The sequence below is a fragment of the Panicum virgatum genome, chromosome 1K (genome assembly GCF_016808335.1).
Source record: "Panicum virgatum strain AP13 chromosome 1K, P.virgatum_v5, whole genome shotgun sequence".
NCBI lineage: Eukaryota > Viridiplantae > Streptophyta > Magnoliopsida > Poales > Poaceae > Panicum > Panicum virgatum.
The window spans coordinates 54,459,621-54,487,156 of record NC_053136.1 but is presented as its reverse complement, the minus strand read 5'-3'; the positions used below and the strand labels follow the sequence as shown (position 1 = coordinate 54,487,156).

General features: G+C 43.2%; 4 protein-coding genes across 12 annotated transcripts; 3 read left to right on the top strand and 1 right to left on the bottom strand.

Annotated features, from left to right (window-relative positions):
• Window positions 1–439: 439 nt before the first annotated feature.
• LOC120644961 (ubiquitin carboxyl-terminal hydrolase 36-like) lies at window positions 440–6,845 on the bottom strand. The gene is made up of 12 exons (XM_039921704.1): window positions 6,413–6,845; window positions 5,890–6,004; window positions 5,330–5,440; window positions 5,039–5,211; window positions 4,612–4,938; window positions 4,378–4,503; window positions 2,629–3,726; window positions 2,365–2,523; window positions 2,144–2,239; window positions 1,332–1,962; window positions 1,120–1,213; window positions 440–771 (listed from the first exon to the last, which is right to left on the bottom strand). The coding sequence occupies exons 1-12, from the start codon at window positions 6,668–6,670 to the stop codon at window positions 609–611; spliced, it is 3,351 nt and encodes a 1,116-aa protein (XP_039777638.1). The 5' UTR covers window positions 6,671–6,845; the 3' UTR covers window positions 440–608.
• Window positions 6,846–7,364: 519 nt separating this feature from the next.
• Window positions 7,365–7,718, top strand: LOC120656466 (classical arabinogalactan protein 4-like). Its single transcript, XM_039934563.1, has one exon. The coding sequence runs from the start codon at window positions 7,365–7,367 to the stop codon at window positions 7,716–7,718; it is 354 nt and encodes a 117-aa protein (XP_039790497.1).
• A 4,895-nt stretch (window positions 7,719–12,613) lies between these two features.
• Window positions 12,614–22,737, top strand: LOC120644893 (formin-like protein 7). Of its 9 annotated transcripts, XM_039921652.1 has the most exons (19): window positions 12,667–13,906; window positions 14,563–15,263; window positions 15,439–15,657; window positions 15,738–15,911; window positions 15,945–17,827; window positions 17,919–18,039; window positions 18,136–18,207; window positions 18,504–18,602; window positions 18,734–18,775; window positions 19,438–19,518; window positions 19,635–19,685; window positions 19,828–19,909; window positions 20,460–20,554; window positions 20,944–21,015; window positions 21,088–21,204; window positions 21,471–21,539; window positions 21,629–21,695; window positions 22,036–22,317; window positions 22,433–22,737. In XM_039921652.1, the coding sequence occupies exons 1-18, from the start codon at window positions 13,834–13,836 to the stop codon at window positions 22,206–22,208; spliced, it is 4,191 nt and encodes a 1,396-aa protein (XP_039777586.1). In that variant the 5' UTR covers window positions 12,667–13,833; the 3' UTR covers window positions 22,209–22,317; window positions 22,433–22,737. The 9 variants fall into 9 exon arrangements, with proteins under 9 accessions (XP_039777611.1, XP_039777591.1, XP_039777573.1 ...); XM_039921677.1 differs by having other exon boundaries at window positions 12,614–13,211; window positions 15,443–15,657; window positions 15,738–17,827; window positions 22,433–22,618; XM_039921657.1 differs by having other exon boundaries at window positions 12,614–13,211; window positions 15,738–17,827; window positions 22,433–22,618.
• A 368-nt stretch (window positions 22,738–23,105) lies between these two features.
• LOC120644951 (leucine aminopeptidase 2, chloroplastic-like) lies at window positions 23,106–27,283 on the top strand. Its single transcript, XM_039921694.1, has 10 exons — window positions 23,106–23,680; window positions 23,996–24,413; window positions 24,513–24,707; window positions 24,796–25,021; window positions 25,148–25,274; window positions 25,368–25,463; window positions 25,626–25,703; window positions 26,227–26,287; window positions 26,404–26,591; window positions 26,785–27,283. The coding sequence occupies exons 1-10, from the start codon at window positions 23,423–23,425 to the stop codon at window positions 26,911–26,913; spliced, it is 1,776 nt and encodes a 591-aa protein (XP_039777628.1). The 5' UTR covers window positions 23,106–23,422; the 3' UTR covers window positions 26,914–27,283.
• The last annotated feature ends 253 nt before the right edge of the window (window positions 27,284–27,536 follow it).

The window sequence follows — 27,536 nt, the reverse complement described above, 5'->3', positions numbered from 1 at the left end:
GTACTGTAATACACTAGTAGTAGTGCTCCGTAGTAAAGTAGCTAGACTCAGGAACTCGCATGCATTCCAGTACATGTTTTTATCACCGTCGTGCACTCCGTAGTGGGATGACTGAATGAGCCATCATTTTCAGTTTCAGACACGGCAGGTTTCCCTTTACCTTGATCAACACATGTACGGATGCACCAACAGGCAGCTCAGCTAACCTCGCATATCCAAATGGAGACTTTTAAATTTCCAATCGATTTGGCTCGTATGGGCAACGCATCTCGATGCTACATACTGTTTGCCTGCCGACTACATCGAGCGTGTCGTCGATGCGAAACACATCAGTACGAACACGAGCGGAAAGCTCTCCATGGATGCTAGTACCACATGGCAGAGTTCCATTCCTCGGAGTAAAAAGAGATGAAAATACGTAAGCTGGCAGAATTGGAACAGAACAAAGAGTTGTCATTTCATTTCTCCACTGATCGATTGGAAATAAATACAAGGCAAATTGATCGGTCCAAACTCTATATAACACATCAGAAATCTTGAAAAACATACAAAGAAGAAAATCCGTTTCAAAACTGATGGACACAACAGCGAAATGCTTCTACAACGTGTCATATCCTTAGAGGCTCGTGCCCAGACCTGGCCTGGTCAGTTCGCAATCTCCTCCGCTGCCGTGATCTGATGTTTTCCATCTCTTGGAAAGGGTTCGGTCCACTGAAGTCTTGCTTGGATTTCCTCACCTTCTTCGTCCTCCCGCGGTCATACTCCTCGTCCCTACGAATGAGATGACATGAGTGTTTCATGGAAATAGTTTTGCAGTAAAAGAATCTTCAAGAAAGCATTTGAACCTCAATGGATAACAAAACTATAATTGGGGAACACAAATTTGTCCAACATAATACGGGGTTTATAACCATTCATATCATGGACCATAGCCACTTTGAAAAGCACAGCATATTCTGAAATTTTTAAACCTAATCAATTTAGAGCAAGGAGCCAGCCTGCTCCAGCTGGTGGTCGAGATAAAAAAGTGGGCAAGAGAACACATGCATCATTTTGCATCGTCATCAAAATGACATGAATCGCGAGACTCAATGGTAACTGCTAGTACATTTAACTTACCATTCATCTAAAACATAGCCAATGCTGGTGGCACTCGAACATTGCAGTTCTTCTGCCTTGGTATTTGGCATGTCGTCGTCATCCCATCGTGGAACTGCAATTAAAAAAAATGATAATATATACTGTTGATGGTAGGATAAGTGAAGAAAAAGCATGGTATTTACATTTCTGTGAGGCTGCACGTGTTAGTCAGGGAAGAGGTGCACACTAACCTCTCAAACCCCTTGTGAGGAGATCGAAATGCCAGGAGCCTTTCTTATCTGTATCCCCACATTTTCCTGAATCAGGATTTGACACAGAGCTCGGGAATGAGCTTCCTAGCTCAGCAACAGCAAGAGTTGCATCCTTGCTGCCCTTCTTGTCCATGGTAAGTTCGGCAGCACAGGAGTTTCCAAGATTTTGTTTCTTGTTATACATGTGGATAGCATCTTCAGAACCTGCAGTGTTACAAGAGCACTTTCGTCTATGGGATTTACATGATATGCCACTAGTAAGAACAATTTCCGATGTTGATGTCTGCTGATCATTGGCAATACTTTCAGGGTTTACATCTGATTTTGAACGCCTTCTAGTTCTCTTGTGTTTCCTTTTCTTGCGTGGTTTCAGTGACGCCAACAACAGTTGTTTAGACCCAAAATAAAAGTTGACAACTGGATAATTCACATGCTTCTTTGACTTGATTTTAATGTTTTTATGCTGACTGCCATGGCATGGACCCTTATCTACCACTTGCACAAAGTTTTCAGAGCACATCACATAATCTTCGGAGCTAGCCACATGCGCAGAGGTTTCAGAAGAGATTTTTTTCTCACAGTTGGCACCTCCAGTGTTCAGCGAGTTATACTGCAGAGGAATGCCAAGTATTTATATAACAAAATAAAACACATAATAATATCAATGAATAATCCTTTTACCATGAAATAGAGCAGCAGTGAATGCGTTATATTGTTACATGAGCTACAGCATGCACAATGCTCCATATAAACTACCAGAGATAAATGGGAGGAAACTAGTGGTTCCATACCTGGTACTCTGCGTCTGCCATATGGCCAGTTTCCATAAGAGAGACTTCCTTAACCATAGACTGCGCATCCCCCAGTGTATTGTTCTGCACAGTAGTCTGCAGAAGCAAGAGACACAAAAGCAAACTGTGTGTTCAGCAGATCTGTTTAGATGCACACCATTGAACATTGGACCACAGCATCGCATGGAAAAAGTGTAATTGGCAGGCCCTTTAAGATTTACCTGCTCCTCTGCTTTTACTTTATCATCAATTGTTTCTGCAGAAAGCTCCTTCACCACAATTAGTCCATCATATTGCTTAACAGGCTCTGTCCCTTTAGCTTCATTACCATTGGTTGAATCTTCATTGCCCGTTATTGCATCACTAGAAACAGCAGTATCCTACCATATTCACAAGAAAAAGCAATAAGTAAATATAAAATACTGAAAACTCAAAAGTATGCCAAAAGCGAAAAAGCAGCACAAACAGAAACATCACATGGTTACCTCAGTCAGGACGACTGCAATAATTGTTGCATCAGTATTAGGAGCTGGTTTCCAAAATGCATATGTTCGAGGTTCATTAGCCTGTTCGTTTGCCCTCAATAACCCATCAGCACCATTGCATGATTGAAATACAGAAGCAGGGATGTCTATGCCTGAATCAGTGAGTGCACCATCAGGTTCTAGTTGCAAATCCTGCAATGGCTTCTCATATGCCTTCTGATCAGAGCTTGCATCACAGAGACTACAAGCATCAGGCTGTGCAGAAGCAGGGAAGTCTTTGCCTGAATCAGTTAGTGCACCATCAGGTTCTAGTTGCAATTCCTGTAATGGCTTCTCATATACCTTCTGATCAGAGTTCGCATCACAGACAATACAAACATCAGGCTGTGCTGTAGACATTGTATCTCTTTGATTAATTAGTGCAGTTTGCTCTGTTTTGGTGGAGAATGTAGCAGTACCCGCAACATGTGAGCATGAGGCTTTCTGTACTTGCTCATTGTTTTGGGATGTTGAATCTTTAGTAAATTCAGTGTTTCCATGTTCATTTGAACACTGTTCCTGCGAACTGGCGCTAATATTGTTGGACTGACCATTATCTGGGTTCAGCTTCTGTGACTTCATCTCAAGAATACAAACATCAGGTTGTCCTCGGGACATTATCGCCCTCTGAACACCCAGTGCTATTTGCTCTGCTCTGGTGGACAAGGTATCAACACCTTCTGGGAGTGCATGTGGGGCTTTCTCTTCTGGTTCAATGTTTTTGGATGTTGAAGCATTGATAACTTCAGTGGTGCTATGCTCATTTGAACACTGGCCTTGTGAAGTGGCAGTAATATCACTAGGCTGACCATTATCCAGGCCATGCTTCTGCAACTTCATATCTTCTTTGGAAATTGGGGGAAAATACAAAGTTTTTTCCATTAAACCACTTCGAATTGCACCATTCATACATGCAATCTTTTTGGATATCATTTCCTTTTCTGAGAAACTGGTGGCACCACTACCTTTATGAATTACAGAGCTCCTTACTTCGTCACGCACATAAAATAACATGTATGCTTTCTGCCTTAGTACATCTGCCTCACGGACTTGGCGAACCTAGGTATCAATAAATAATCAACAGAATGGACAAAGAGCTTAAAGAAAAGAAAACACGAATAAAGCCCCTGGTGTACACTAGAAGATACTGAGATAACTTAAGCACACCAACAATTATCATTGGGAACAACTACCGTGCTAAGCTGAGCAAAAATCTCACCAACACTCCCTGTTTTGTCCATACAGATAATTCCCTTCCGAAGCCAGCCACCAACAACCCAAAATTCTTCAAACAGAGGCCCTTATACAATAATGCAATGAAACGAGCTCTCTACGTGTATAGTAAAACATACAAGATACATACAATAAGAAATGAGGCAAAACCATTGACACAAGCGCAGCATGGAACTACTATATGGATAAGCTAAATTATAATCAGTTCTAGCGAGCAGGACCCTAAATGTTGCATAGACATAGGAATAAACTTCGCCGCCGAAGTATATAAATCATGTGACATTTTTTCATTTTCTTTAATGACAGGACAAATACTGTTGATGGAGGTATGCAGAGGATGAATAAAGATGAGAGATCTGGGGGGAAGAAAGAACAAAGATGTATGAGTTGCCAGTGCCACTGGTAAAAACATTATAAAAAAGGCATGGATCAACACCAAGTCAAATAGGTTAAATCTAGAAGGATCAGAACTCCAACCTGGTTATCATCAAGATTGTGCCACAGACCACTGGATGTCCGAACGAAGCAATAATAGTGACCTGACTGTGTATTCCAACCAGCATGAACCAAAACACCATAGAGGCTATATTTCAAATCTGTACCCTACACATATAGAGTGCGAGCAATATGAAAAACTCACTAACAGAAATACAAAATATGAAAGGCTATTACACTGGTAATTTCCGAAAAATACTTAAAATAGTAACTCACTTCTGAATTGCTGACAAATGGCTTCAAGTTTAAAGTTGTTTGAAAATCCACCTTTTTGTTGATCTTTTGAAGAGGGTTGAAAGGACTAAAGCGTTTCAGATGAATTGTCAACACAGAAGGAGCCTTATCAATAAGAAACCTTTTCTTTGCCGCAACTTTCTGCTTGCACTTCTGGCAGCTGTAGTGCTTTTCCCCACCATCTAATAGCTCCTCCTCAGTAAAATTATAAAGTGCTTTCATCAATGTGGCAGCATTGCCTATTTCAAGACTGAGATCCAGGAAAGGATCAAATTTGTTTGAACAGTGTGAGCACCTTGTGCATCTCACCTGCAATGTATATGTACACATCAACCAGTGATCATATGATGAATATAGCTTCATTTGATATTACTCGTATGAAGGCAATTATGCAATTGACACAATGTACCTGACTTCTTAAGCGGCCACCAAATATTCTGTGAACTAGACTTTTCTCATAAGCGCTTGGAGACTCACTTGGTATACCAGATGGTAAACAACATTTGTGCATTGACTCAAGCAAGCTAACCATTAGTTCATGAGCATCTTCCTGCCTAGAGTTACGAAAACTACGAGAAATGCCTGCTTTGCAGTTAAGGATTGCACTATCTACGTTTAAATGAATGTAGATAGGTTTTCATACTTTAAAATATAAAAGAATAAGAACAGCTCAGTTAGGTTATAGCCCATGAGAGGATACATCTTAAGTTCTTGACAAACTGCACTGGTGTCAGAATTTTCCCAGTTGACCGTAGAGCAAACCTAACATGGTCTTGGAGAGCACATAATGCACAGAATCCAGCAGTCCGACCTATAAAAAGTCAAAAAAGGTAAACTAAAAGTAATAACTGAAACAAAATTTGCACCCTACAGAAAGTTTAGCAGTTGCCGAAAGAAAACACCAAGAGGGGCAAACTGTTAGTATATTGCAGTATACCACTGTCTATACAGCTGTGATGAATAAGGAGGCAGTAAAGAATATATGATATATTGATCATCAACAGGTCATCATAGGCATCGATCAGTGCATATATGTACCACAAAAACTATGTAAACAAGGGATAATAAATATTTTATTATCTGAAAATACAGAATGCTCAAGAGCAACAACAATGGCCACTTCACTTTGTACATCTGCAGGCAACACTAGTGCAGACATGAGGAATAGCTTTCTTCGACATGAGCCTCTGCATGAGTTTTGCACCCAACCATCGACATGAGGAATGTCTATGGTCTGATTTAGAGTGGCAGCAAACTTACATGAGGATCTGTGCTTGCTGCTCTGCAGGTAGGCAACGAATGGCTCGGTATACGTCAAGCATTGCAGAACTGAGTTGAGGTAGCATGTATTGCCGAGATTGTGCAAGCCAGCACCCTGCGTTGCATACACCAGCCCAACTCAGTGAATTAACTTGCATGACGTCGAATTGAATGGCCATAGCCAAAACGGAAGCGACAAAATAGAGCCGAGTTTCAAACACAAAAGGCCATAGCCAAAACTTTTGGCACCCGCGACTCCAATATTCTTTGTTTTCTTTTTGGCCAGATTATTCAAAATTTTGATTCATATGGTGCCAAAATCCGAAACAAAAATTGCAGGAAATCTAGAGTACATCATCACCCCTTAGGACCGAGGCAACGTTCAAAAAACGGCAGCTTCCTGAACAACAGAAGGGAAAACTTGAAACAAAATGAGGACTCATAAGCCAACTAAAACCCTTCCAGAATGCAGCTCCACTAGTGAACTGAAATCAACCGCGAGATCGCAACAAAAATCACTCACGATTCTCCGCAGGTAGAATCTCGCGGCGCTTAGCTCGCGCCCGCCCCCGCTGCTCTCCCCATTCTCGAACATCCTGCCCTCCGGCCCGCCCCGCGCCGCCCCCACGCGGTTATTAGCGCCCGCGAAGAGACTCTTCTCCATCCGAAACCCTCCCGGCACGGCCACAGCCGCCTTCGTCGGCGGACGGGGCTTGGTGGCGGCGTGGAACTCTATCCTCCGATGTAGCAGCTCCTCCGCCGCCGCCGCCGCCTCCCCCATTATCCTAGATTCCTAGGGTTCGCGCGAGAGAGGCGGATTGGATGGCTGCAAGCAGATATATATATTTCCTCTAATTTTGGGCTGATTTCCAGGGTTAAATCCTGGGGTTTTCGATGGATTTGGGGCCGCGGTGATTGTTGATTTGGGGGCGGGGCGCGAGAGGAAGAGGACTAGGGGGGCGGTGGGGTTTAGTCGAGGTGCCGTGACAAATGGACGGCTGCGATTAGGCGGGTGGGGGTTACAGGTCCATCCGAGCCGTTGGTAGTGGGGGCGGGGTGGTTTTGGGCGCTAGGTGCGGCGGTGGCGGCGGAACAAAGGCGCGGCACGGAATCGAAGCCGAAGCCGAAGCCGAACTATGAGCCTGGCAGGGCTCCGCTTATTGAAAAACGACTTCGGCTTCAGTTTCTGTAGTGTAGTGGCTTTTATGGTGAAGCTCAAGCTATTTTAGAAAAATATTTGACAAAATAGCTTCATCTATTTTTTAAAATACAAAAACTATGAAATAATCACAATACCCTCCTCTTATTTTTCCATTTTCATCCTATTTTTCTTCTACAATTCTCTATCCACCTTATTTTTCTTCTCTCTCCACCTTATCCTTCCTCACGGGGTCACGGTCACCGATTCCCTGCACCCCTGCCTCCCGAACTCGTCTCCATGCTCGTCTCCGGCCTTCGGAGCTGGCAAAGCTGTCATGGCGGCGGCTGCCCTCGCGCATGCCACAGCCGGCCTCACCTACAGCTGCCTGCCTCCCGCAACTGGCCTTGCTCGCCACAGCAAGCCTCCCACAGCTCGCCCACCCGCCATCGCGCGGCCTCCGGCCGTGCCGTCCCCCGCCTGGCCTCCTGCAGCTGTCTCGCCCGCCACCGCTCGCCTCCCGCTGGCTTCGCCCGCCGCTGCAAGCCTCCTGCGGCTCGCCCCGCCCGCCGCCACGCGGCCTCCGGCACTCGGTCGCGCCATCCTCCGCCCGGCCTCCCGCAGCCGCAGCGCCTCAAGGAAGCAGATCGCGCGAAACCGGAGCCGGAGCCCTACCAAAGAGGGCCTATAGCAGCTTGGCGGTATTTTTTCAGTTTGGACCTTAAGATTGTTCAAGTATTGCGTGCAGAGACCTAAATCACCCTGCCATGTGCGGCGTGCCATCAATCCCCGGCGTCGGTTCGGCCGGACGTCCACACACACGCACTGGCGTCCTGGATTGCACGCGCTCATTTTACCCATCTTAAGACCGTCCACAGCGATAGGAGGAAATGGAGGAATAAATCTACTGTTTGGCACTGTAGATGTACTGTTTGGCACTGTAGACAGAGAGGGCGTGGGAAACGAGGCAAGAGCAAATTTGCTCTTGCTCTTGCCATTGTGGACAGCCTAATAAAAGGCGATTTCACGACAAGTTTGCCAGGGATTCGCTGGAAATTGTCTTGACTTCGGCAGTTCGATCACGACGGCAGCGCTTGCGTGTCACTGAGAGCCAACAGTCAACAGACATGCGAGTGCAGTTCTTCCTCCAAACCACACAAACGTTTTATGTCTGCAGCGGGGATCAGAGCCTGCTATACTTCTCTTACCACTCATTACCATTGCAGGTTTCAGTTGCAAAGGCGGTGTTTGGATGGCCCTGAAAAAAATTTATTAAAATTTTTTGGTGCTTTGACCACTAATTAGGGGTACTAGTCTATTAACATGTGCTCCCGCACGAGCTAATTAGAGATATTTAATGATTATCTATCTCACACTCTCTTTTTAACCAATTACTGCAAGGATATATATTTATCACACCTCTATATATGTTTGATATGTGTTTAATTGAACACTTTATTTGAGCTATGTGAACAATATGAAAATTGATATTCTTATCTCTTCTCTTGTATATGAATATATGGTGACAAACACCTTATGATTAGTATATATGTTTATATAAATAATAATACAAATAATATAATAATAATGATAGAAATAGTAATTTAGAATTTTATATTGATGCGCTTTAAAATTTTATTATAATAACATAATTTTGTTTCAGATTTGGGGTTGATTTTAATTTTTATTATGTTATCATTGGATAATATATATGAAAATTTAGAGGGTTATTTGATATTTTTTATAATGGCATAAGTGGGTAATTTATATAAAGATTAGGGAGTTACTTTAGATTATTTTTAATAATGGTAGAGGTGGGTAATTCAAATACATATTTAGGGGGTTACTTTAGTCTATTTTTGTAATGGCAAAGGTGAGTAATCTATTAAAAAATATAACAGATCCAATGGTTATTATGATTAGAGTTGGCAAATTGATGGCTGAATGTTTCTGATTTTTGTGAGAATTTGTAGAATTTCTCTATTTTTTTAGACTGTCCACCTAGGATCCTAGGTGGCTTCACCTGGAGGCTTCAAAATGAGCCTCCAATTAGTAATAATAAGATTAAATAAAGCCTAATTACGAAACCAGCTCCACAACTATGGTACTATAGTAGTACTGTAGCTAACAAGGTCTTTGACCGTACGGTTAGGAGATAATTAGGTGCGGTTACTGTAGCATTACTGTTGCCAATCATGATGGAATTTGGCTCATTAGATTCGTCTCGAAAAATTATACTCATCCGTAAAAAAAATTCGCAAATAAACTTCATTTAGTATTTCATGCATGCATTTGTCTTTTTGTAAAAAAAATTCATGCTGTCAACCAAACACGGCCAAAATCAATGGCCGTGTTTGGTTACTTGGTGAAAAATTTTGAGGAAAACTTTTTGATGGTTTGACCACTAATTAAGGGTATTAAATAAAGTCTAATTATAAAATTACCTCCACAACTATGGTAATGTAGCAGTTGCTCTAGCTAATGAGGCCTTTGACCGCACGATTAGGGGATAATTGAGCGCGATCACTGTAGCATCACTATAGCCAATCATGATGGAACTTGAGTCATTAGATTCGTCTCGAAAAGTTACACCCATCCCTGAAAAAGTTTTGCAAATAGACTTTATTTAGTTCTTCATGCGGACATTCGTCTTTTTGTACAATTGTGATTTGACTCGTAACCAAACATGACCAATCTTACGGATTGAGATGTGGATCAGAATTCAGAAATGATGCCACTGACATTATCCAAGCCAATGATTGCGTCTCTCTGCGATGAATCACGCGTGTCGTTGTTGATGGCCGCCTGCGACCACCTGCTCACCACGAGAAGGCTTGCACGGTTTGAAGCAGAAGAGGTGGCCAGGTAGGAGACCCCACGATGCCGTTATCCACCGCAAAGAAAAGGCTACCAGGTGACGTGCTTCCAACCCCTTCGGGAGCAACAAGCTTGTGCCTTGTGGTGCAGGGCACATTAAACAACACATAAGCCAAACTCGGGGCAACCACTAGATTCAATAATAATCATCATCATCTCAGCCAACTACCAGGGCATGTTAACTTGGGCTTCCAATTCCAGCTGCCCTGATGGCAAAGAGAAAAATGATGGCTTCCCATAGGATCATCGTCAACTCTGCCTCTCAGGTAAAAACTTTGTTCGGAACTTGGCGGCAAATCCAACTACCAACTGCCGACCCTACCCTAGTAGATCCCCAAATCTCACGTCACTTTAATTTGCGTAGAAACTAGAAAGGGCGGGTTCGGGGAGAAAAATAACCGTGACAGCAATGGACACTTCTTCCCAATTAGAAGAAACCGGCATTATGTTTTATCTTGAGCTTTCATCATATATTTTTTTGTTGTAAAAAGTTGAAAAACAATTGAGAGAAAGATCTAATAAACCTCAAAAGTATGGTTTTACGAATCTGGAGTTGTAAACAAAGTTGTGAAATTAAGGAAAGCTCCGGAAATGTTATCGAATGGAGCATCAAATGTAAAAGTATTTCGAGTTTTTGTGGAGCATCTAGAAAAGAAATTAACAGCTGCGCCTGAAAAGAAAAATAATTAAACTAGAAAGGCGCCGCGGCACTGCCGCGCTGGCCAGTAGAGGACCCTTTAATTTTAGCAGTTGAGACTTCAGTTATATGTCAATGAAATTAGGAATCTAATTCATATAAGTGTGAGGCTTTGATGATGTCGGCAATGAATGTTTAACTGGAGATGCATTTTGTAACCACTTAAAGAAATAAAACTGTTAAATAAGCACGGAGTACTAATTTAAATATTATGGCGAACACGAAATACTAAGAATTATAAACTACACAGTCGCTACACTGACAACAGGTCGCAGGAGACAATAGTAGATGACAGCAACATCCATTAGTAGAGAGTACAGTGAGGTTTTCAGTTGAGATCCTCCTATGCAAAAGATCACCATATTGAGAGCCTATAACTATGAGGCTACTAAAATGGTGCTTGTACTTATAACATTGGTAGTCTAAATTATAGCTAGCTCCCACGTGGCTTTGCACTCCAAAATATTGCTCCCAGAACCTGTGAGTACGAAAAAAGGAAATTAATTTTAATGGGTCGTTAAAGTAATTAGTGTATAAAGCACTAAATAAAAGTTGTGTATATATAATTTAATTTTTAGAGAGTAATTGAATAATGAGTAGGAAATGGATATTATGTCATAAGTTATAGGTATCTTACAAGTGTCTTTGCTGACCAAAATGCTTCCCCCTGAACCTCTTGCGCTTCAAAGAAAAAACACAAACAAGCACAAATTATTATAGGTGGTTTGTTGAAGGAAAAAGTGTATGTAGCATTAGTTAAAAGTTTTGCACGCGCACAAACACACACACAGAGAAAACACATTTAAAATTACAGAAAGGGGTTGTTTTGGTACCTTGTCTTATTCTTGAAGCTTTAGCTTCTTTGTTTCCTCCTTATCGTCTTTCTCATCATCAATGTTGTTATGGTTCTCAGTCTCATCCCAAGCACTGCAAATTTATTTTCATATACGGAACTACTCATCTGTTATCTAAATTGTTGTTTCCTCTTCTTATATAAATCTTACTGTCGCGTCTGCGATATAGAGTAAACCCATCATCTGTAAATGTTGTTTCATGTCTAAAATCTTTAGGATAATATTTTGAGCATTTTAGGATAATGTTACGTTACGTGTTCAAAGTGCAAAAGACCTGACTCGTGATGTCATAAAGGTTAGGATGCATCCTGTTTACAATAAATCGTATGCTTATACGCAAGATTTATGACCATATGCCTAGCATAGGTAAATTAATGTTGCTTTAGTACTATATCTCAAGATTATTTGGCATTAACAACATGTTATCTCCTGTCAGGGAGTTCGAGTGACTATAGGCAGCAGGTAGGATTCGGAGGGTTGAATGTCAAATGTCGAAGTTGTTGCAGTGATCGATTAAGGGAACAGATCAGCTTACCTGTTGATTTGTTGCTTTGGTCTTCTTCAGTGGCGTTGAGTTTTAGATTTTGGGTTAGTGCACAAAGCGGAGAGAAGGAATAGTAGTAGAATGGAGTAGTGGTTGAAGACAATTAATAAGAATGCAACGTGTGTGTATATTTGTTGTTTCCCAGAGATTTGGTGACCTGTTTGGAACGGTGTGGAACATCCTTTTCACCGGACGCCTCCCCTGGTGTAACGGGCCGAGTAGACCAGGCTGCTCTAGAAGTTTCATTGCCCATGACAAATTGATTTTATATTTACTTAGCTTTCGGATTACGTGCAGTATATATATTGTTGTGTGTCCTTTTTAAAAAAATTATGCACCGTAACTACTTGAGAAACTATTTGTATTTGAATCAATCCAGACGACTGTATATCTTAGATACGGGGTATATGACTTAAATTAGGATATTGCCCCCCATTGTAAACTAGTATTATTTAACAAAAGGAATGGATATAGCACTGGTGTACAGAGTGCTTTAGGTTGGATGCACGGTGTCACTCTGCATTAATTAGATATCTTAATTTTTTACTTTTGTTCTTATTTTTTCTCTATGCTGGACGCTCCTTTTCTCACTCTTTGTCTGGGAATGTGTGAGCATTGTGGTCCACTCATTTTTTGGTCTCTTATTTTCATCTCCCCTGTGCCCCAAGGGCAGCGTTATCTGATTCTCTCTCCCCATTCACTCCTTCAAGACCATGGCGTCGCAGCTTGCTGCTGCTACTCCTTCGCTGCTTTGGCGCTTGCGGCTCTCCACACGGAGGCGAGGTCGGCTGTCCTGCCTCCCTTATCTTGCGCAGCAGGGAGCTCCTGTCCTCGGATCTGCGACTACAGTTCTACCTTCTCCCTGCTTTCCAACGCATGGCGTGGGGTAAGGGAGGTTGCTGCTGCAGCGGCGAAGCTTGAAGCTAAGCTTGGGGGTCGCGGTGGAAGAAGACGGTGGCTTCGGCGAGCTTCCTGAACTCGCCTCATTTGTCTCGACGTTTCTGGTGCGTTGGCCTACCCATCCTCCGGATCTCGGCTTGGCAGTGGCACATCTACCCAGACTGGGACCGGGTGTCGCCCTCTGAACGCCGGTGGAGGCAAGACGTGAGGTGCAGCAACGACGCGCCGGCGGCGGCGTGCACGCCCGAGAACCTGCACGGGCGCCCAGGTCTGGCTTAACGGGCCGATCTACGCGCCCGGGCCATTTACCAGGTAGGAGGCCCAATCCATTGCACGGTCCGGGTTTGCGGGTGAGACCCGATCCGACGGCTAATATTGTGTACTGTGGGAATCCGATGGTTACCGGGTTAACGGGTGACGTGGATCGGGTCTCTGCCCGTGGAATAGTACAGTTTTCGTAGGTAGAAGATTAAAGTTTAGTCAAACGCCAACGCTTCTCGTCTTCCTCCTGCCTTCTCTCGTTCTCCTCTTCGTCCTCGCCCAACTCAATCCCTCCTCTTTACCATTTGGCAAATCACCACCCGAATCTACTGAGAAAAAACTCCCGCTTTTTTTGCGCGCTTCGATCCGAACCTCCCCCCCCCCAGCTCGGAGTTCTCAACAAGATTTCACGGAACCGGAGCTGGAGCATCTCCTTCCTACTTTCCTGCAACCTTCCTGCGATGTCGCAGCAATTAGCGGCCCAAATCCGCACTTCATGAGCAGCTGTTGAGTTAGGTGGGATGGGATTCCCGGGTTAGCGTATCCTTCAGTTGTATCGCGACAGATTGAACCCAATCGATTGCTGGAGGCCAGGAGTTCAGCAGCTCTTGCCTCTTGGAGTACCTGCGAATAGAAGCGATCCAGAGATTGGAGCTGTTGGTCCTGTCGCGCCATGGCGCTGTTCCGAAAGTTTTTCTACAAGAAGCCGCCCGATGGGCTGCTCCTCATCACGGACAACATATACGGTAACTGGGTTCATGCTTTGCATTTCCCGTGCCTTTCTTTAGTTGCGTCCAGTAGACAAATTCTTGCTGTGCCTAGGCCCCTAGAAGCTTAGAGCAAAGAGTGGTTCAATTCGATTGATATGGTGTTATTTGCATTGTGTAAGTGTGATTTAGTTGAGCTGTAATGGGCTTAGCAAGATGCAATCAGAATAATCCGAGAATTCACCACATTTGCTCTCAAAGTTTCAGTTTTAGGTGTACCATGTATCAGGGAGTTAGAAAGTGTTAGGTTATCCTTTTAGTTATCATATTTATCTGCATAGGATTTAAAGAGGTCAATTGCTTCAATTTCCGTTGTCCCTTCAGAAAAAGGAAAACATACATTTCCTGTCCAGTTATTACCAAATTTATGTAAAAGCACTAGTATATGTAGTTACATGTATTATCATGGCCATGTAGATTCTAAAATGGCCTTAAGATTTGCATGACTGTACAAGGACTGAAAGATGGTTGATTGCTGAAATACCAAAAGTTTACATTACTCACGAGGCATGTTGATGGTACTAACAGTACATGTTAGGAACTAGTGTAAAGACAACTAAATAACTACTTGGGAAAATCAAAATGACACTTGACATTGGCATGTTTGACTCATAGATTATTATATTTTGTTTCAGTTTTTGATCATTGCTTCTCCATGAAAGAGATGGAAGATGACCATTTTGAAGCTCATATTAGAGGCATTGCAGCAGATCTCCTGGAAAATTTTCGTGATCACTCATTCATGATCTCAAATTTTGGGACTAGGAAGGAAGAAAGCCCTATATGCCACATTTTATCTGAATATGGTATGACTTTATTGGACTACCCTGGTCACTATGAGGGATGCCCACTCCTCACCATGGAAATGATTCACTGCATCTTGAAGTCCAGCGAAAGCTGGCTTTCCTTGGGTCAGCATAACTTACTGCTAATGCACTGTGAAAAAGGGAGTTGGTCTGTTCTGGCTTTCATGTTAGCTGCTCATCTAATATACCTGGGGCAGTATTCCGATGAGCAGAAAACACTGGATATGCTCTACAAACAATCATCTTTGGAACTTTTAGAAATGTTTTCACCTCTGAATCCCATGCCTTCTCAAATAAGATATTTGCGCTATATCTCAACGAGGAATGTCATGCCTGAGTGGCCTCCAGCTGATAGAGCCCTCACATTAGATTGTGTTATTTTGAGGATGATTCCAAATTTTCAAGGTCAAGGTGGTTTCCGTCCAATATTCAGGATATATGGCCCAGATCCACTCATGCCCCCTGATCAGACTCCAAAAGTTCTTTTTTCAACTCCAAAGAAAAGCAACCTTGTCCGTTTTTACTCACAGGTAAATCTTCATCGGGTCATTCATGTTATGCTTTTAAAATGTTAGCTACTGCAGTCTCTTATTTAATAGGTTTCCATGTCCTAATTTTTTGAAACATACAGTTTCAAATATTTTTTATATTATAATCTTCCTCAATATCCTTCACCAGAAAGAAACTGACTATTTCTGAACTTAGGCAGATGAACTGGTGAAAATAAACCTTCAATGTCATGTCCAAGGAGATGTTGTCCTAGAGTGTATCAATTTGTATGAGGATCTGGATCGTGAGGAGATGGTCTTCCGGATCATGTTCAATACAGCATTCATCCGGTCGAACATCTTGATGCTTAACCGTGATCATGTAGACATGTTATGGAATGCAAAAGACCAATTCCCTAAAGATTTTCGGTTTGAGGTAAGTGTTTGTGCCAAGTGGCAAACTAGACCATTCCTGTTATGTATGTATTTTTACATGCAGCTTCTGTTTGATGGTAGGTTATCTTTTCCGATATGGACGCAGTTACTTCACATGTCACAACTGAGCCTGTTATTCATCAAGAGAAACAAGGACTTGGGGTTGAAGAATTTGCTAAGGTCCTAGATATCTTTAACCATTTAGACTGGTTGGATGGGAAGAGAGATACTGTACCTCACACAACCCAGCTAAAGATCTCAGCCGTTACTGATGGCCCTGAGCTAAAGATCTCAGCCGTTACTGATGGCCCTGAGACTTTCTTTGATACTCGAGAAGAACTTGAGTCTGAAATTTTACCTGTTGAAATTAATTCTTCTACTGTTGTTCTGAAGCTCGGAAATGAATTGGCTACGCTTGTCAGCACGGAACCAAGACATATTCGCCTAGATTCAAGTTCAGCTAATGTTAAATCCGAATCAAATACTACAACACTATCTCCTTTGCGAACAGGACCTAAGACCAGTGCTCCATCAATGGAATTATCTTCAAGTGCAGTCATGCAACAACGATCATCTTCACCTATTCAGCCTCGGCGACTGATGTCTGACTCCGCAGTCCAAATATCAGAATCAGTATCAGCTGAGAAGTCTGGTTCACAAACTCCAGTTGAGCATTCAACTTCACCTCTGATGGCAAATAAATCAGCATCAACAGCATCGCTTATACCCTTATGCACACCTCCTCCTCTTCCTCCCCCTCCACCCACTGTCTCATTACTCCCTGTTCCCGCTAAGTTACCCAAAAATACTAGCACAAGTACCATCAATATCTCCCTTAGAGAAACCGTGTGCCCCTCTACACCTTCTTCAGAACCATCAGTCCCTCCTCAAGGTTTGTCAAGAACTGGACAGCTTGTTAAGTCACAAGAACCGTCTAATGAAATTCGTGGGAAGTTACAATCTGATAGTGCTTCAGGTCCTAGCATTTTCGTGTTGCCGTCCTCTTCTTCATTGTCACTGGATAAGGAATTAAGCAGTACAAGAGCATCTCTCCCAGTGGATTTGCCTGCATTACGTCAGACTTCAGACACTACACTTTTAGCAATACCAGAGACAAGATCAGATACTACGCTGCTGCCGCCGCCGCCGCCACCACCACCACCTCCACCTCTTCCAAAATCAGGCATGGTACTGTTTCCTATCTCACAGAGTGAAGAGGTAACAATCACTATAGAAAAAGTCGTACCACCACCTCCTCCACCTCCACCTCCACCACCACCACCACCACCATTTTCAAATTCAAACCCATATACAGTATCTCCAATTCCATCTTCACAAAAGAGAGCCCAACCTCCAATGCCCCAGGCCCCAGCATTGGCAAAAACATCGTTTTCGTCTCCACAGCCACCGCCACCGCCACCACCTCCGCCTACTCCGCTGCTTAATAACACTGACGGCTCATCTCAACTGCAGTTACTAGATAAAAAGGATAGTGCAACGTCAAAATATCCAGGCACACTATCTTCGACACCTAAGTTTTTACAAACACAAAGTGTTCCGCGGCTGCAAACACTGCCTGTTCCACCTCCACCACCTCCTCCATCTAAAACACGGCCTGTTCCACCTCCACCACCTCCTCCATCTCGAGCATCACATGTTCCACCTCCACCACCACCTCCTTCTCATACACCGCCTGTTCCACCTCCACCACCTCCCCCTTCACAAAGTTTTCCATCCATAAGTAAGAGAAATGATGTGGCAGCCACTCATCGACCTCCGCCTCCCCCACCATTGCCATCCCATGTTACTTCTTCACCGCCAGTGCCCCCTGCACCCCCATTACCTCCTCCTAAGCTAGCTGTGGCCAACAATGCTTCACAGAAGTCATCAACAATCCGACCACCACCACCTCCACCAGGCCCCAATCCTAAGGTTTCAGCACATTCTTTACCTAGTAAGGGAAGTGTTATCAGTTCTAACCCTCCCCCACCTCCGGCATTTTCATTTGGTGCAAAGGACCGTAGCACAGCTCGCTCAAAAAGCCCTAGAAGTTTACGTGCCAGCCAGTCATCTAAGAGGACTCCACTGAAACCATTGCACTGGGTGAAAGTATCAAGAGCGACACAGGGAAGTTTATGGGCTGAAACACAGAAGTCTGATGAAGCATCTAGGTTTGAAAACATTTTCTTGTGGAATTCTTTGTACTTGAATGATTATATGTGCGGGCACATTAACATACTAGGATATGTGTACCTTTATCAGGGCTCCAGAGATTGATATTTCTGAGCTTGAAAGTCTTTTCTCTGTAATGATGCCAAATATGGAGGCAAAACGACAGCGACAACATCCTTCTGTCACAACAAAACAAGAAAAAGTTCATCTGGTACTTATATCCATACCCATTCGTGCAACTATTTTCATAGTATGAAATAGCAACAAAAGTGTAAAGCAATTATCACGTTACACTTCTCTTGTGCAGATTGACCTTCAACGCTCAAAGAATTGTGAAATTATGCTGAGAAATATCAAGATGCCACTGCCTGATCTAATGGTAACTAAAAAATTACTTTAGTTGAAGTGATACTATCTGAAGATAGCAATATCTTTGTATAGTTATTAGGTTTAGTCTCATTTGATAGGAAAGAATTCAAGCATTATTGATATACAGCCTTGCTGAAATATTAACAAATAGATCAACTGAAGCACACATTAAGAATAAGTTATTTGACAAACTGATCATTTGGTATATCTTAATAAACCAGTCACACATGTTCTCGAAAATGAAGTCTCCAACAATATTTGCCAATTATAGGGATTATGTGGATGGTTAATCTCTCCTTTTTTCAGGGTTCAGTGCTTGGCCTTGATGATTCCATAGTTGATGGTGATCAAGTAGATTACTTGATAAAGTTCTGTCCAACTAAGGAAGAAATGGAACTTCTCAAGGTACATTTTTCTACCTGCTATTTTCCTCTATGAAATATCATTTGGTCCCTCATGATTTGTATTTTTGGTATATTAGCAGCATGTTTCATCAGTTTTCAATATATATTGAAGGGCAATTTTCAACTTTTCAGGGTTATACAGGCAAAAAGGAGAACCTAGGGAACTGTGAACAGGTCATCTTTTATTTTCCTCATATTATTCTATCCCCCTTAGGTGATGAATGGTGTTTGGCAAACAGTTGGAAAAAAAATAAAGTGCATATCTCATCATTAAGGGACAGGAAAAGAGCTTGTTTCTTACATGAGACGTTAATGTGAGGTCATATGTGACTAGTTCCTGTTTCTAAGTGCTTGGGACTTTTGGTCAAAACACAAACACCCCCCCAATTAAGTCATAAATTGAGAAATTGCAGCCTAAAAAGAAGCATGGAAACGAAGTGCAAAGTGGACGATGGTAAATGGTGACTAAGAGTTATTAGGCTTGTTCTGAAGATTCCACCCAAGAATTAAGAGAATGCCAACTTGCCAAGTATCTAGAGTTGGTATTGGTTTATATTGAGCATAACCAGGAAGCTTGCATTTGCACCATGCATCGCGAAAAAAATAAGCTGGACATGCACACAACTTAAATATTAATGTCTAATGTTTGGCTGTTCGTGTAAGTTGGCATGGTGAGATGGTCGTGTTCCACAATCTCTTTGCATTGCCGTATATAGCTACTTTACCTCTGGGCATATTTTATATAATTATATGGTCCGAACTCATCAATCCATTACATGCATCATAAATGTACTGCTAATCCCTGAAGCAATAACTTCATTCTTTTGTGTCTGTAGTTCTTCATGGAAATGATGAAAGTACCTAGGGTGGAGTCAAAACTGAGAATCTTATCATTTAAGATTAAGTTTGTTACACAGGTTAGAATATCATTGCATCCTTGTGAAATGCTTTCCCCTCATGGAGCTGTGTTACTGTTTTCGTATTAATATATGAACCTTGAACTATCACTGCATCATTCTTCATGTTCTTTCAGGTTGCAGACCTAAAAACTAGTTTGAATACCATCAATTCTGTTGCTGAAGAGGTATGTTGTAATAAAGGAATATCCACTCTTTTTCTCTGATATGTAATGAATGTTTATATATAATGTTTTATGGCCAGGTTAGGAGCTATGTCAAGCTTAAGCGAGTGATGCAAACTATTCTTTCTTAATGTTGTATGGACAGGTTAGGAGCTCTGTCAAGCTTAAGCGAGTGATGCAAACTATTCTTTCTTTGGGGAACGCATTAAACCAAGGAACTGCTAGGGGTGAGTCAGTGAGCCAACTGCAATATCAATGTTCACCGTACAAATAAATAATAACTAACATGCTGGAACCTATGCTAGATGTATTGGATTATCAGTTTCTTATTCAATTAATAAAATTATGCATTTATATGAAGAAACACATTGATTAAAGCAAATTTGGAGCCTTCCATTTCCAATGAGCGAAATATATAGCCAGGGTTCAAGAGCTGGAACAAGACTTTACAACTGAAATTACAATGTTCAAGTTTCCAATAGCATGGATAATTTCACTACACGTTCTTTTTGAGTCTCACCTCTTTTGCTAATGCTTTAATCAACTTGGAAAATAATTTAGAAATATCACTCAGGAAAAACTTTGCAATTGATACTTCTGTTATTTCTTTCTGGCAATACTTTCTAGTTGTGTGCCAGAACTAACTAGGTAATCAACAACAGACAAAAACTACAGGTATGCTAATTTACTTGTAAAACAGGACTCACCCTCATGAAAAATTGATAGCAGAATGTTGGCTTTATCATCTTAATTTTTACACGAGTGCGCATTTTTCAGGTGCAGCTGTTGGATTTAGACTGGATAGTCTTCTTAAGCTCAGTGATATACGGGCACGTAATAACAGGATGACTCTCATGCATTATTTATGCAAGGTGTGACTTGCCCTCTCTCTCCCGGTCCCTTAGAGATTCAGTCACGATATGGCATCATGGGTGATAGATCATCATTGAAGGACTACAAATCTAGTATTATAGTTACGAATTCTTCCATTCAGGAGCAGTACCTTGATTCATTAGCATGCTTGACACACACACAAAAAAAAAGCACAAAAACAATGAGTTCCACCTGATGTGGGCTCTTCTTCTTGTAAAAAAAAAGGCTGCCGTTGATCAATCTGTGTCATTTTGGACTAGTTTCCTTACTTCCAATATATTAGCATTGAGTTTCGCCACGAAGAGTATTTTGGTACTAATCTGTATAGGCATGTTTTGATGCAATTTTATGTTGACGAACTCTTTCTCAAAGTTTATTGTTTCTACAGATTCTTTCGGACAAGCTTCCTGAAGTTCTTGACTTCAACAGGGATCTTGCACACTTAGAACCTGCCTCAAAGGTAGCTTAGATCTAATTCTAGATAGCTCCATGGTGGTTTTATTCTCCTCGCTGACAGCTGAAGTAAAAACAGATACAACTTAAGGAGCTGGCAGAAGAAATGCAAGCAATAACTAAAGGATTGGAAAAAGTCGAGCAGGAGCTATCAATATCTGAAAAAGATCCTCCAGAGACAGAGATATTTTACAAGGTTGGTTTCCCAATGTTTTAGTGTACAAATGCTATTAGAGTACATAGTGATAGAGCTTGTGACTTGAAAAGGTCACCGAAGACACTTTATTATGCCTAACAAATGACACATTATTCCATTTCTAGAGTCCTGTCCCTTGTTATTTCATTTATATCACTAGTGTGCGTAATAGCTGATGTGTAAAGATGAAGATACCATTGTCACACTAGTAAAGTATATTCATAGCCACCCTCAGAAGAGTTATTCTTTTCTTTTTTCCATTTCAGAAATTGAAGGAATTCCTTGCTGATGCCCAAGCTGAAGGAAGGTCATTAGCTTTGCTTTACAGCACTGCGGTATGCCGAGATTCAACAGTGTCAACACCCAGATGCATGCCTTCTGATTGTTGCATGCCTTTTGTGCTAATATTTTATCTTACTTGCAGGGGAAAAGTGCTGATTCCCTAGCACATTATTTCGGTGAAGATCCTGTGCGGTGTCCTTTCGAGCAAGGTATTTTCTTTTGAGCTGAAAGGCATAATTATCCTGCTAATGTGCACAGCTATGCTTAATGGCCAACGCAAAAGCTAGATGGATGTTTATGGTTGGGAGTCATGTTTAAAGAAAGAAAAGCTAACTTAGATATTAAAATCCAATCAACATGTTTTTCAAGAGTCCTTGTTCCCTGGTCAATTTGACACGAAATTTTAACATCAAACCATCCTCTTCTTACAGCTTTGCTCTTAGCAAATTCGATCATTTACAAATCAGGGTGCACCAATTCTTCAAATCAATGCCAATCTACCTTTGGATTTTCTAAACAGTTCTGATTCCTTCCCTTTTGTGTGTACAGTTGTCTCAACATTGCTAAGCTTCGTGAGAACTTTTGAGCGTGCCCACGCTGAGAACGTTAAACAGATGGAGCTGGAGAAGAAACGAGCCCAAACGGAAGCAGAAAAAGAAAAGGCCAAGCTTGCTGCTCACAAGAAGGGGGAATCGCAGGAGCCTGGAAATTCAGATCGTTGACTCACCGTCTCGCATCTGGATAGCATGCGTTTCACTAATTCCCTGCCACTAGAACACCTAAGATCTGTGGCAGAAAGTTTTGTAGCACTCCTTCAGCTAGTATGACAAGGTACACAGCTACAGAAACGACGACTGTATGCGTTAAACTTTTTTTTTGTTTGACGGGAACCCTTTAAACTTTCTGTTGTGCTGACATTGGCTCTTACAGTTTTTTTCCTTTTCAGGGAGATAGGTGGAATTGATGCTGTGTAGTCCTAATACGAGAGTTCACTCAATTAGTGATCTGAGGTGCAGTAATCTTTTTGTTCTTAATGTAAATAGGAGTTCCAGATCTGTTGTCACTGTGTCACTGTAAATAAAGGTCCCTCAAACACCTTAAGTGTACAAAGGGAGGTGCACTTTCCTGGTTACCTTGGGCTAATCCCCCTGTTATAATAAATTGGTAATCATGTGTCCATACATGTAAAATGTGTACATTCTCCATGTCCTGATGCTTGTGTACAGAACGAAGCAACATTGTCACTAGAAACGATCACGGGATCAGACCCCTGTATAAGCTATTGCAGCACGATCAATCATCTTCCTGCAGTCGCCAGCAGGAGACTATTTTTGAACACTGTCCTTTCTTCTTGTCCAAACCTGAATAGACTGCTAGTAAAATGATGCCAACCTGTCATGTTCTGCCGCAAGGCATTACGATGGACGATCGAGCGAGGTGTGTGGTTTGGTGTAGCCGTAGAGCGCCGGCGGCTTCCCCGCCGTTGCGCCATGGATGATGATGGAGCTGTCTCGATCGTCTCCAGCAGTAGGCCCACATCGCAAGCAATCCCGCGCTTTTCCGTAAAACAAATCCAATAAATACCTGATCCACTTTCTGAGAGCCGGACTCCTCGAGCTGCACGCTTTTGCTTGCTCCAACGAACACACACGCCTCCCCCACCCCAACGCCCAGTAGAAAAAGCTCTCTCTCCCTCTCCCAACTTGTACAGTACACTGGCTGTATACCTGGAAACTGACATGTGGACCTGATTCAATATGGTCCCACCTGTCGGTGACTTGATAAACACCAGGGGGAGCCTCGGCGTGCGCGAAGCCGTTCCGCGGTGGCAGCCGTACCGTATCCGGAGTGGCTGACGCATACTAGGGGGGGTTCGGGATCGGACGGCTGCGGACGCAACCGCGGTGGATATATACCTCCGCCTCCGCCTGCTCCCATGGCCACCGCCGCATCCACCTCCGCCGCCGCCGCCGTCCTCGCGTCCCGCCTCCTCCGACGCTCGCCGTGCCTGCTGCGGCGCCTCAGCCTCTCTCGCGCGCTGCCCGCGGCGCTCTCTTCGTCTAGCCGATCCCTCGCGCCCCTCGCCCGCCACCCGCTCGGTCGCCGCTCTCGGATGGGGCACACCGCCGCAGCGGCCGCGGCCGCCGGACCCGCGCTCGGACTTACCAAGCCCAACGCCGTCGAGCCTCCTCAGGTGTGTGTGTGTGTGTAATCGCGTGGGGGCGCATATCTGTGACTCTGAGTGATTTCTATCTGCTGCTTCGAATCGTCGTGGATTCGTCTGCTTGATCACTAGCGAGCATCCAGAAAAAAAAGGCTGCTACTGTCTTAGGTTGACTTGATCACGACTTACTGGTCACACGCTAAAACAAGTGCTAGATCGAGATCAAAATTAGCGTTTTCCTAACCAAAACCGCATCATCTTTAAGATTTACCGATTTGATCCAAGTCGCTTCTTTTTCCCCCCCTGAAGTTAGCTTCAACTTGTGCTCTCCTCTGGTTCTTCCAGATCACTTTTTCCGCTAAAGACATCGAATTCTCCGAGTGGAAGGGCGATATTCTCGCCGTCGCGGTCACAGAGAAGGATCTGTCCAAGGATTCCGACTCCAAATTCGAGAATGCCGTCTTGAAGAAGCTGGACAGCCAGCTCAGCGGTCTCCTGTCGGAGGCGGCCGCGGAGGAAGATTTCACGGGGAAAGCCGGGCAATCAGTGGTTCTCCGCCTCGCGGGGCAGGGTTTCAAGAGGGTGGGTCTGATTGGTCTTGGCCAGAACGCCCCTTCCACTGCCGCCGCTAGCCGGGGCCTTGGCGAATCTGTCGCATCAGTTGCCAAGTCTGCTCAAGCTAGCAGCGCTGCTATTGTTATTGCCTCCCCCAGTGGGATCCAGGAGGAGTTCAAGCTAACTGCTGCAGCAGCAATTGCTTCTGGTACTTGATGCTCCTGCACGCGTTTCTTTTCCTTTTCTGATATGATGGTTACTGAGTGCATTAGGTTGATGCTGAATTATCTGTTGGTTTGAATCGCAGGAACTGTGCTCGGGTTGTATGAGGACAACAGATACAAGTCTGAATCAAAAAAGGTGCACCTGAAACAGGTTGATATTATTGGACTTGGTTCTGGTCCGGAGGTGGATCAGAAACTTAAGTATGCCACCGATCTTTCTTCGGGCGTGATATTTGGTAGAGAGCTTGTGAACTCTCCTGCCAATGTCCTTACCCCTGGTCAGTAGATTTTCTTTAGACTTCTAGAGAATTTTGCACTTTTAGGTTTCTCCTCAGTATAATTACCCCAATCATTCTGTCCTTCCAGCTGTGCTTGCAGAGGAGGCATCGAAGATCGCTTCTACATACAGTGATGTGTTCACTGCCACAATATTAGATGTGGAGAAATGCAAAGAGTTGAAGATGGGCTCCTACTTGGCAGTTGCTGCTGCTTCTTCTAACCCTCCTCACTTTATCCACTTGTGCTACAAACCAACTAATGGGAATGTCAAGAGAAAGCTGGCTATTGTTGGGAAGGGTCTAACTTTTGACAGGTTTGTAATACATGCAGCACATCGCATGGATTTTATAAAAAGGAAATGATTAGAAGTAGACATGAAGATTGAGCTTTTTCTTAATAACTTTCCTTGCTCTTATACTTGATTCACCTATGAATCCAGTGGTGGCTACAACATTAAGACTGGGCCAGGCTGCAGCATCGAGCTGATGAAATTTGACATGGGAGGCTCTGCAGCTGTGTTTGGTGCAGCTAAAGCGTTGGGTCAAATCAAACCTCCTGGCGTAGAGGTACTTCAGTTGCAGATACTAATATGAGTAGCATCTAGGTTTTGCCTGTTTTAGTGTATTTGCTAAATCCCAGTGATATTTCTCTTCTCACAGGTTCACTTTATAGTTGCTGCCTGTGAAAATATGATTAGTGGCACAGGCATGAGACCTGGTGACATTGTGACTGCTTCTAATGGGAAGACAATTGAGGTTTGTTTCTCCAACACATAAAAGACAAGAATCTGCATAACCCATGAAGGCAATGGTGGATGATTACCCTGCTTGTTTGAAATGTAGTCTTGAGCAGGTCATAGGATCATAGTTGTGGTTCATGTTGTTTACTGGATTTTATTAAATTGTGAATGCCTTCAGGTAAATAATACTGATGCAGAGGGAAGGCTTACCCTTGCTGACGCTTTGGTCTATGCTTGCAACCAAGGTGTTGAAAAGGTAATGAAACATCATCTTTTTTTCCCTCTACATGCTACCATCATGGTTGTTCCTACTCGTTGACCTGAATTCCTCACTGTAGCTTTAGATTTATATTAGCTCTATTTTGTTAAGATAAAAAAAAGTAAAAACTTGGCCAACCTAGAAGGAACTAGGTGGTCCAAACCTGTGTCGTGGGGGTGCACACCCACACCTACCAGTACCACCAATTCATCTATTCCATTAGGGCAGAAAACATATGCACTAAAATGAAATATTTATGTAATATGTCAGTGGTGCTGGTCAGTTTATAGTGATAAAATGCTGAAGTGCATAAGTACAGAAATTTTGCTGTGCATTGGTTTTGCGGAATTCAGCTTAGCTTTACTAGTCTTTTTCAAATAGCTTTACTAGTCTTTTTTAAACTTTTAGATAATGTCTTTTGAAGGCTATGCAGGTAGGCAATATAATTTTTCAAAAGACCCAGTAGGCGATATAATGCTGGTGTTGTGCTTGTTGACTCATCCGTAATCATCAATTGCAGATTGTTGATCTGGCAACACTAACTGGTGCGTGCGTTGTTGCACTTGGGCCTAGCATTGCTGGTAAGATCAACAGAAATTTCTCTCTCATACTCCCTCATCTCACCTGCCCTAACGGTGATCTGAACGTGGAGCATCAGATTATGCTGTTTTTGCATACTTAAATATGATCTCTTCAGGGATTTTCACACCAAGCGATGAGCTAGCCAAGGAGGTTACCGCTGCTTCTGAGGTATCAGGCGAGAAGTTTTGGAGACTGCCACTGGAAGACAGCTACTGGGAATCGATGAAGTCTGGTGTTGCTGATATGGTCAACACTGGCGGTAGGCAGGGCGGTTCTATTACCGCTGCTTTGTTCCTGAAGCAGGTAAATCTTTTTATCATGCATGCTTTCGCCGCCTGAATGAAATTTTAGTAAGCATTACTTTGTGTATCATATTTCTCCAGTGATGTTTATTCCTTCCTGTCTGCTTGGGTGAATGCTTCATTCATGGTAGAATTCCTTGCGTTAGTGTCGGTTTGTTGTACTAATGGTCCGTCGCGCTTCTCGTTTGTTGCAGTTTGTTGATGAGAAAGTCCAGTGGATGCACATCGACATGGCAGGGCCAGTGTGGAACGACAAGAAGCGCGCTGCCACCGGTTTCGGAGTCTCCACCCTGGTGGAGTGGGTCCTCAAGAACTCATCCTGAACAGCCACAAACTCATATGCTTTCCGTTTTCCAAGCTGGGACCGGTGAATGGAGGTGTACCATGTTTTTTTTTTCCCTTTGTGCTACTACCATTTTATAGTTGCCACTTGTAAACTGCGAGCAAAGCGGACGGCGCTCGTGGCATACCATGTGGGTGTGTGTGATACTGTGATAGAATAAGCAGAAGGGCTGGAACGCCTTGTGTGTCATGGGTGACGAGTGTGCTGGGGTCCTGTCCATGAAAGCGGCGTCGCAGTCGAGCCGTGCTGCCGCCGCCGTGTAGCATTCTCCGTCTAGTGAAATAACGTTTATTCCTTTTTGTCTGTGCCCATGAAAGGCATGAAGCACCCCATAGAAAATTGCATCGGAACACCTGTGCCATCTTATCTGCTGCTAATGCTAGTGATTGTCTTCGGAGATGTGGTTGCCTCTTGCTTGCACTGCGTGGTTTGCTTCCACCATAGGGCACGAGTTGGAGTCGACCGGCTGAACCCACGAAATTTACAGGGTGACGGAGGACTAAATCACCATGTTCGGCTGGTATGGTTTAGGCTGCTATCGGCTACTGGGCTGAATCTTGTTCGTCCAGCCGTTCGGATGGTCTGCAGCAGCCGTTCGGCTGC

Coding starts and splice junctions, on each gene's coding strand:
- LOC120644961 (XM_039921704.1), bottom strand. CDS start 6,670: ATGGGGGAGGCGGCGGCGGCGGCGGAGGAGCTGCTACATCGGAGGATA. Junction 4,504..4,611: donor CATTTGTCAGCAATTCAGAA/GTGAGTTACTAT, acceptor CTATATGTGTAG/GGTACAGATTTGAAATATAG. Junction 2,240..2,364: donor AAGTAAAAGCAGAGGAGCAG/GTAAATCTTAAA, acceptor TTGCTTCTGCAG/ACTACTGTGCAGAACAATAC.
- LOC120656466 (XM_039934563.1), top strand. CDS start 7,365: ATGGCGGCGGCTGCCCTCGCGCATGCCACAGCCGGCCTCACCTACAGC.
- LOC120644893 (XM_039921639.1), top strand. CDS start 13,834: ATGGCGCTGTTCCGAAAGTTTTTCTACAAGAAGCCGCCCGATGGGCTG. Junction 15,264..15,438: donor TTGTCCGTTTTTACTCACAG/GTAAATCTTCAT, acceptor TTCTGAACTTAG/GCAGATGAACTGGTGAAAAT. Junction 19,686..19,827: donor TCAATTCTGTTGCTGAAGAG/GTATGTTGTAAT, acceptor TTGTATGGACAG/GTTAGGAGCTCTGTCAAGCT.
- LOC120644951 (XM_039921694.1), top strand. CDS start 23,423: ATGGCCACCGCCGCATCCACCTCCGCCGCCGCCGCCGTCCTCGCGTCC. Junction 23,681..23,995: donor ACGCCGTCGAGCCTCCTCAG/GTGTGTGTGTGT, acceptor TGGTTCTTCCAG/ATCACTTTTTCCGCTAAAGA. Junction 24,708..24,795: donor TGCCAATGTCCTTACCCCTG/GTCAGTAGATTT, acceptor CTGTCCTTCCAG/CTGTGCTTGCAGAGGAGGCA.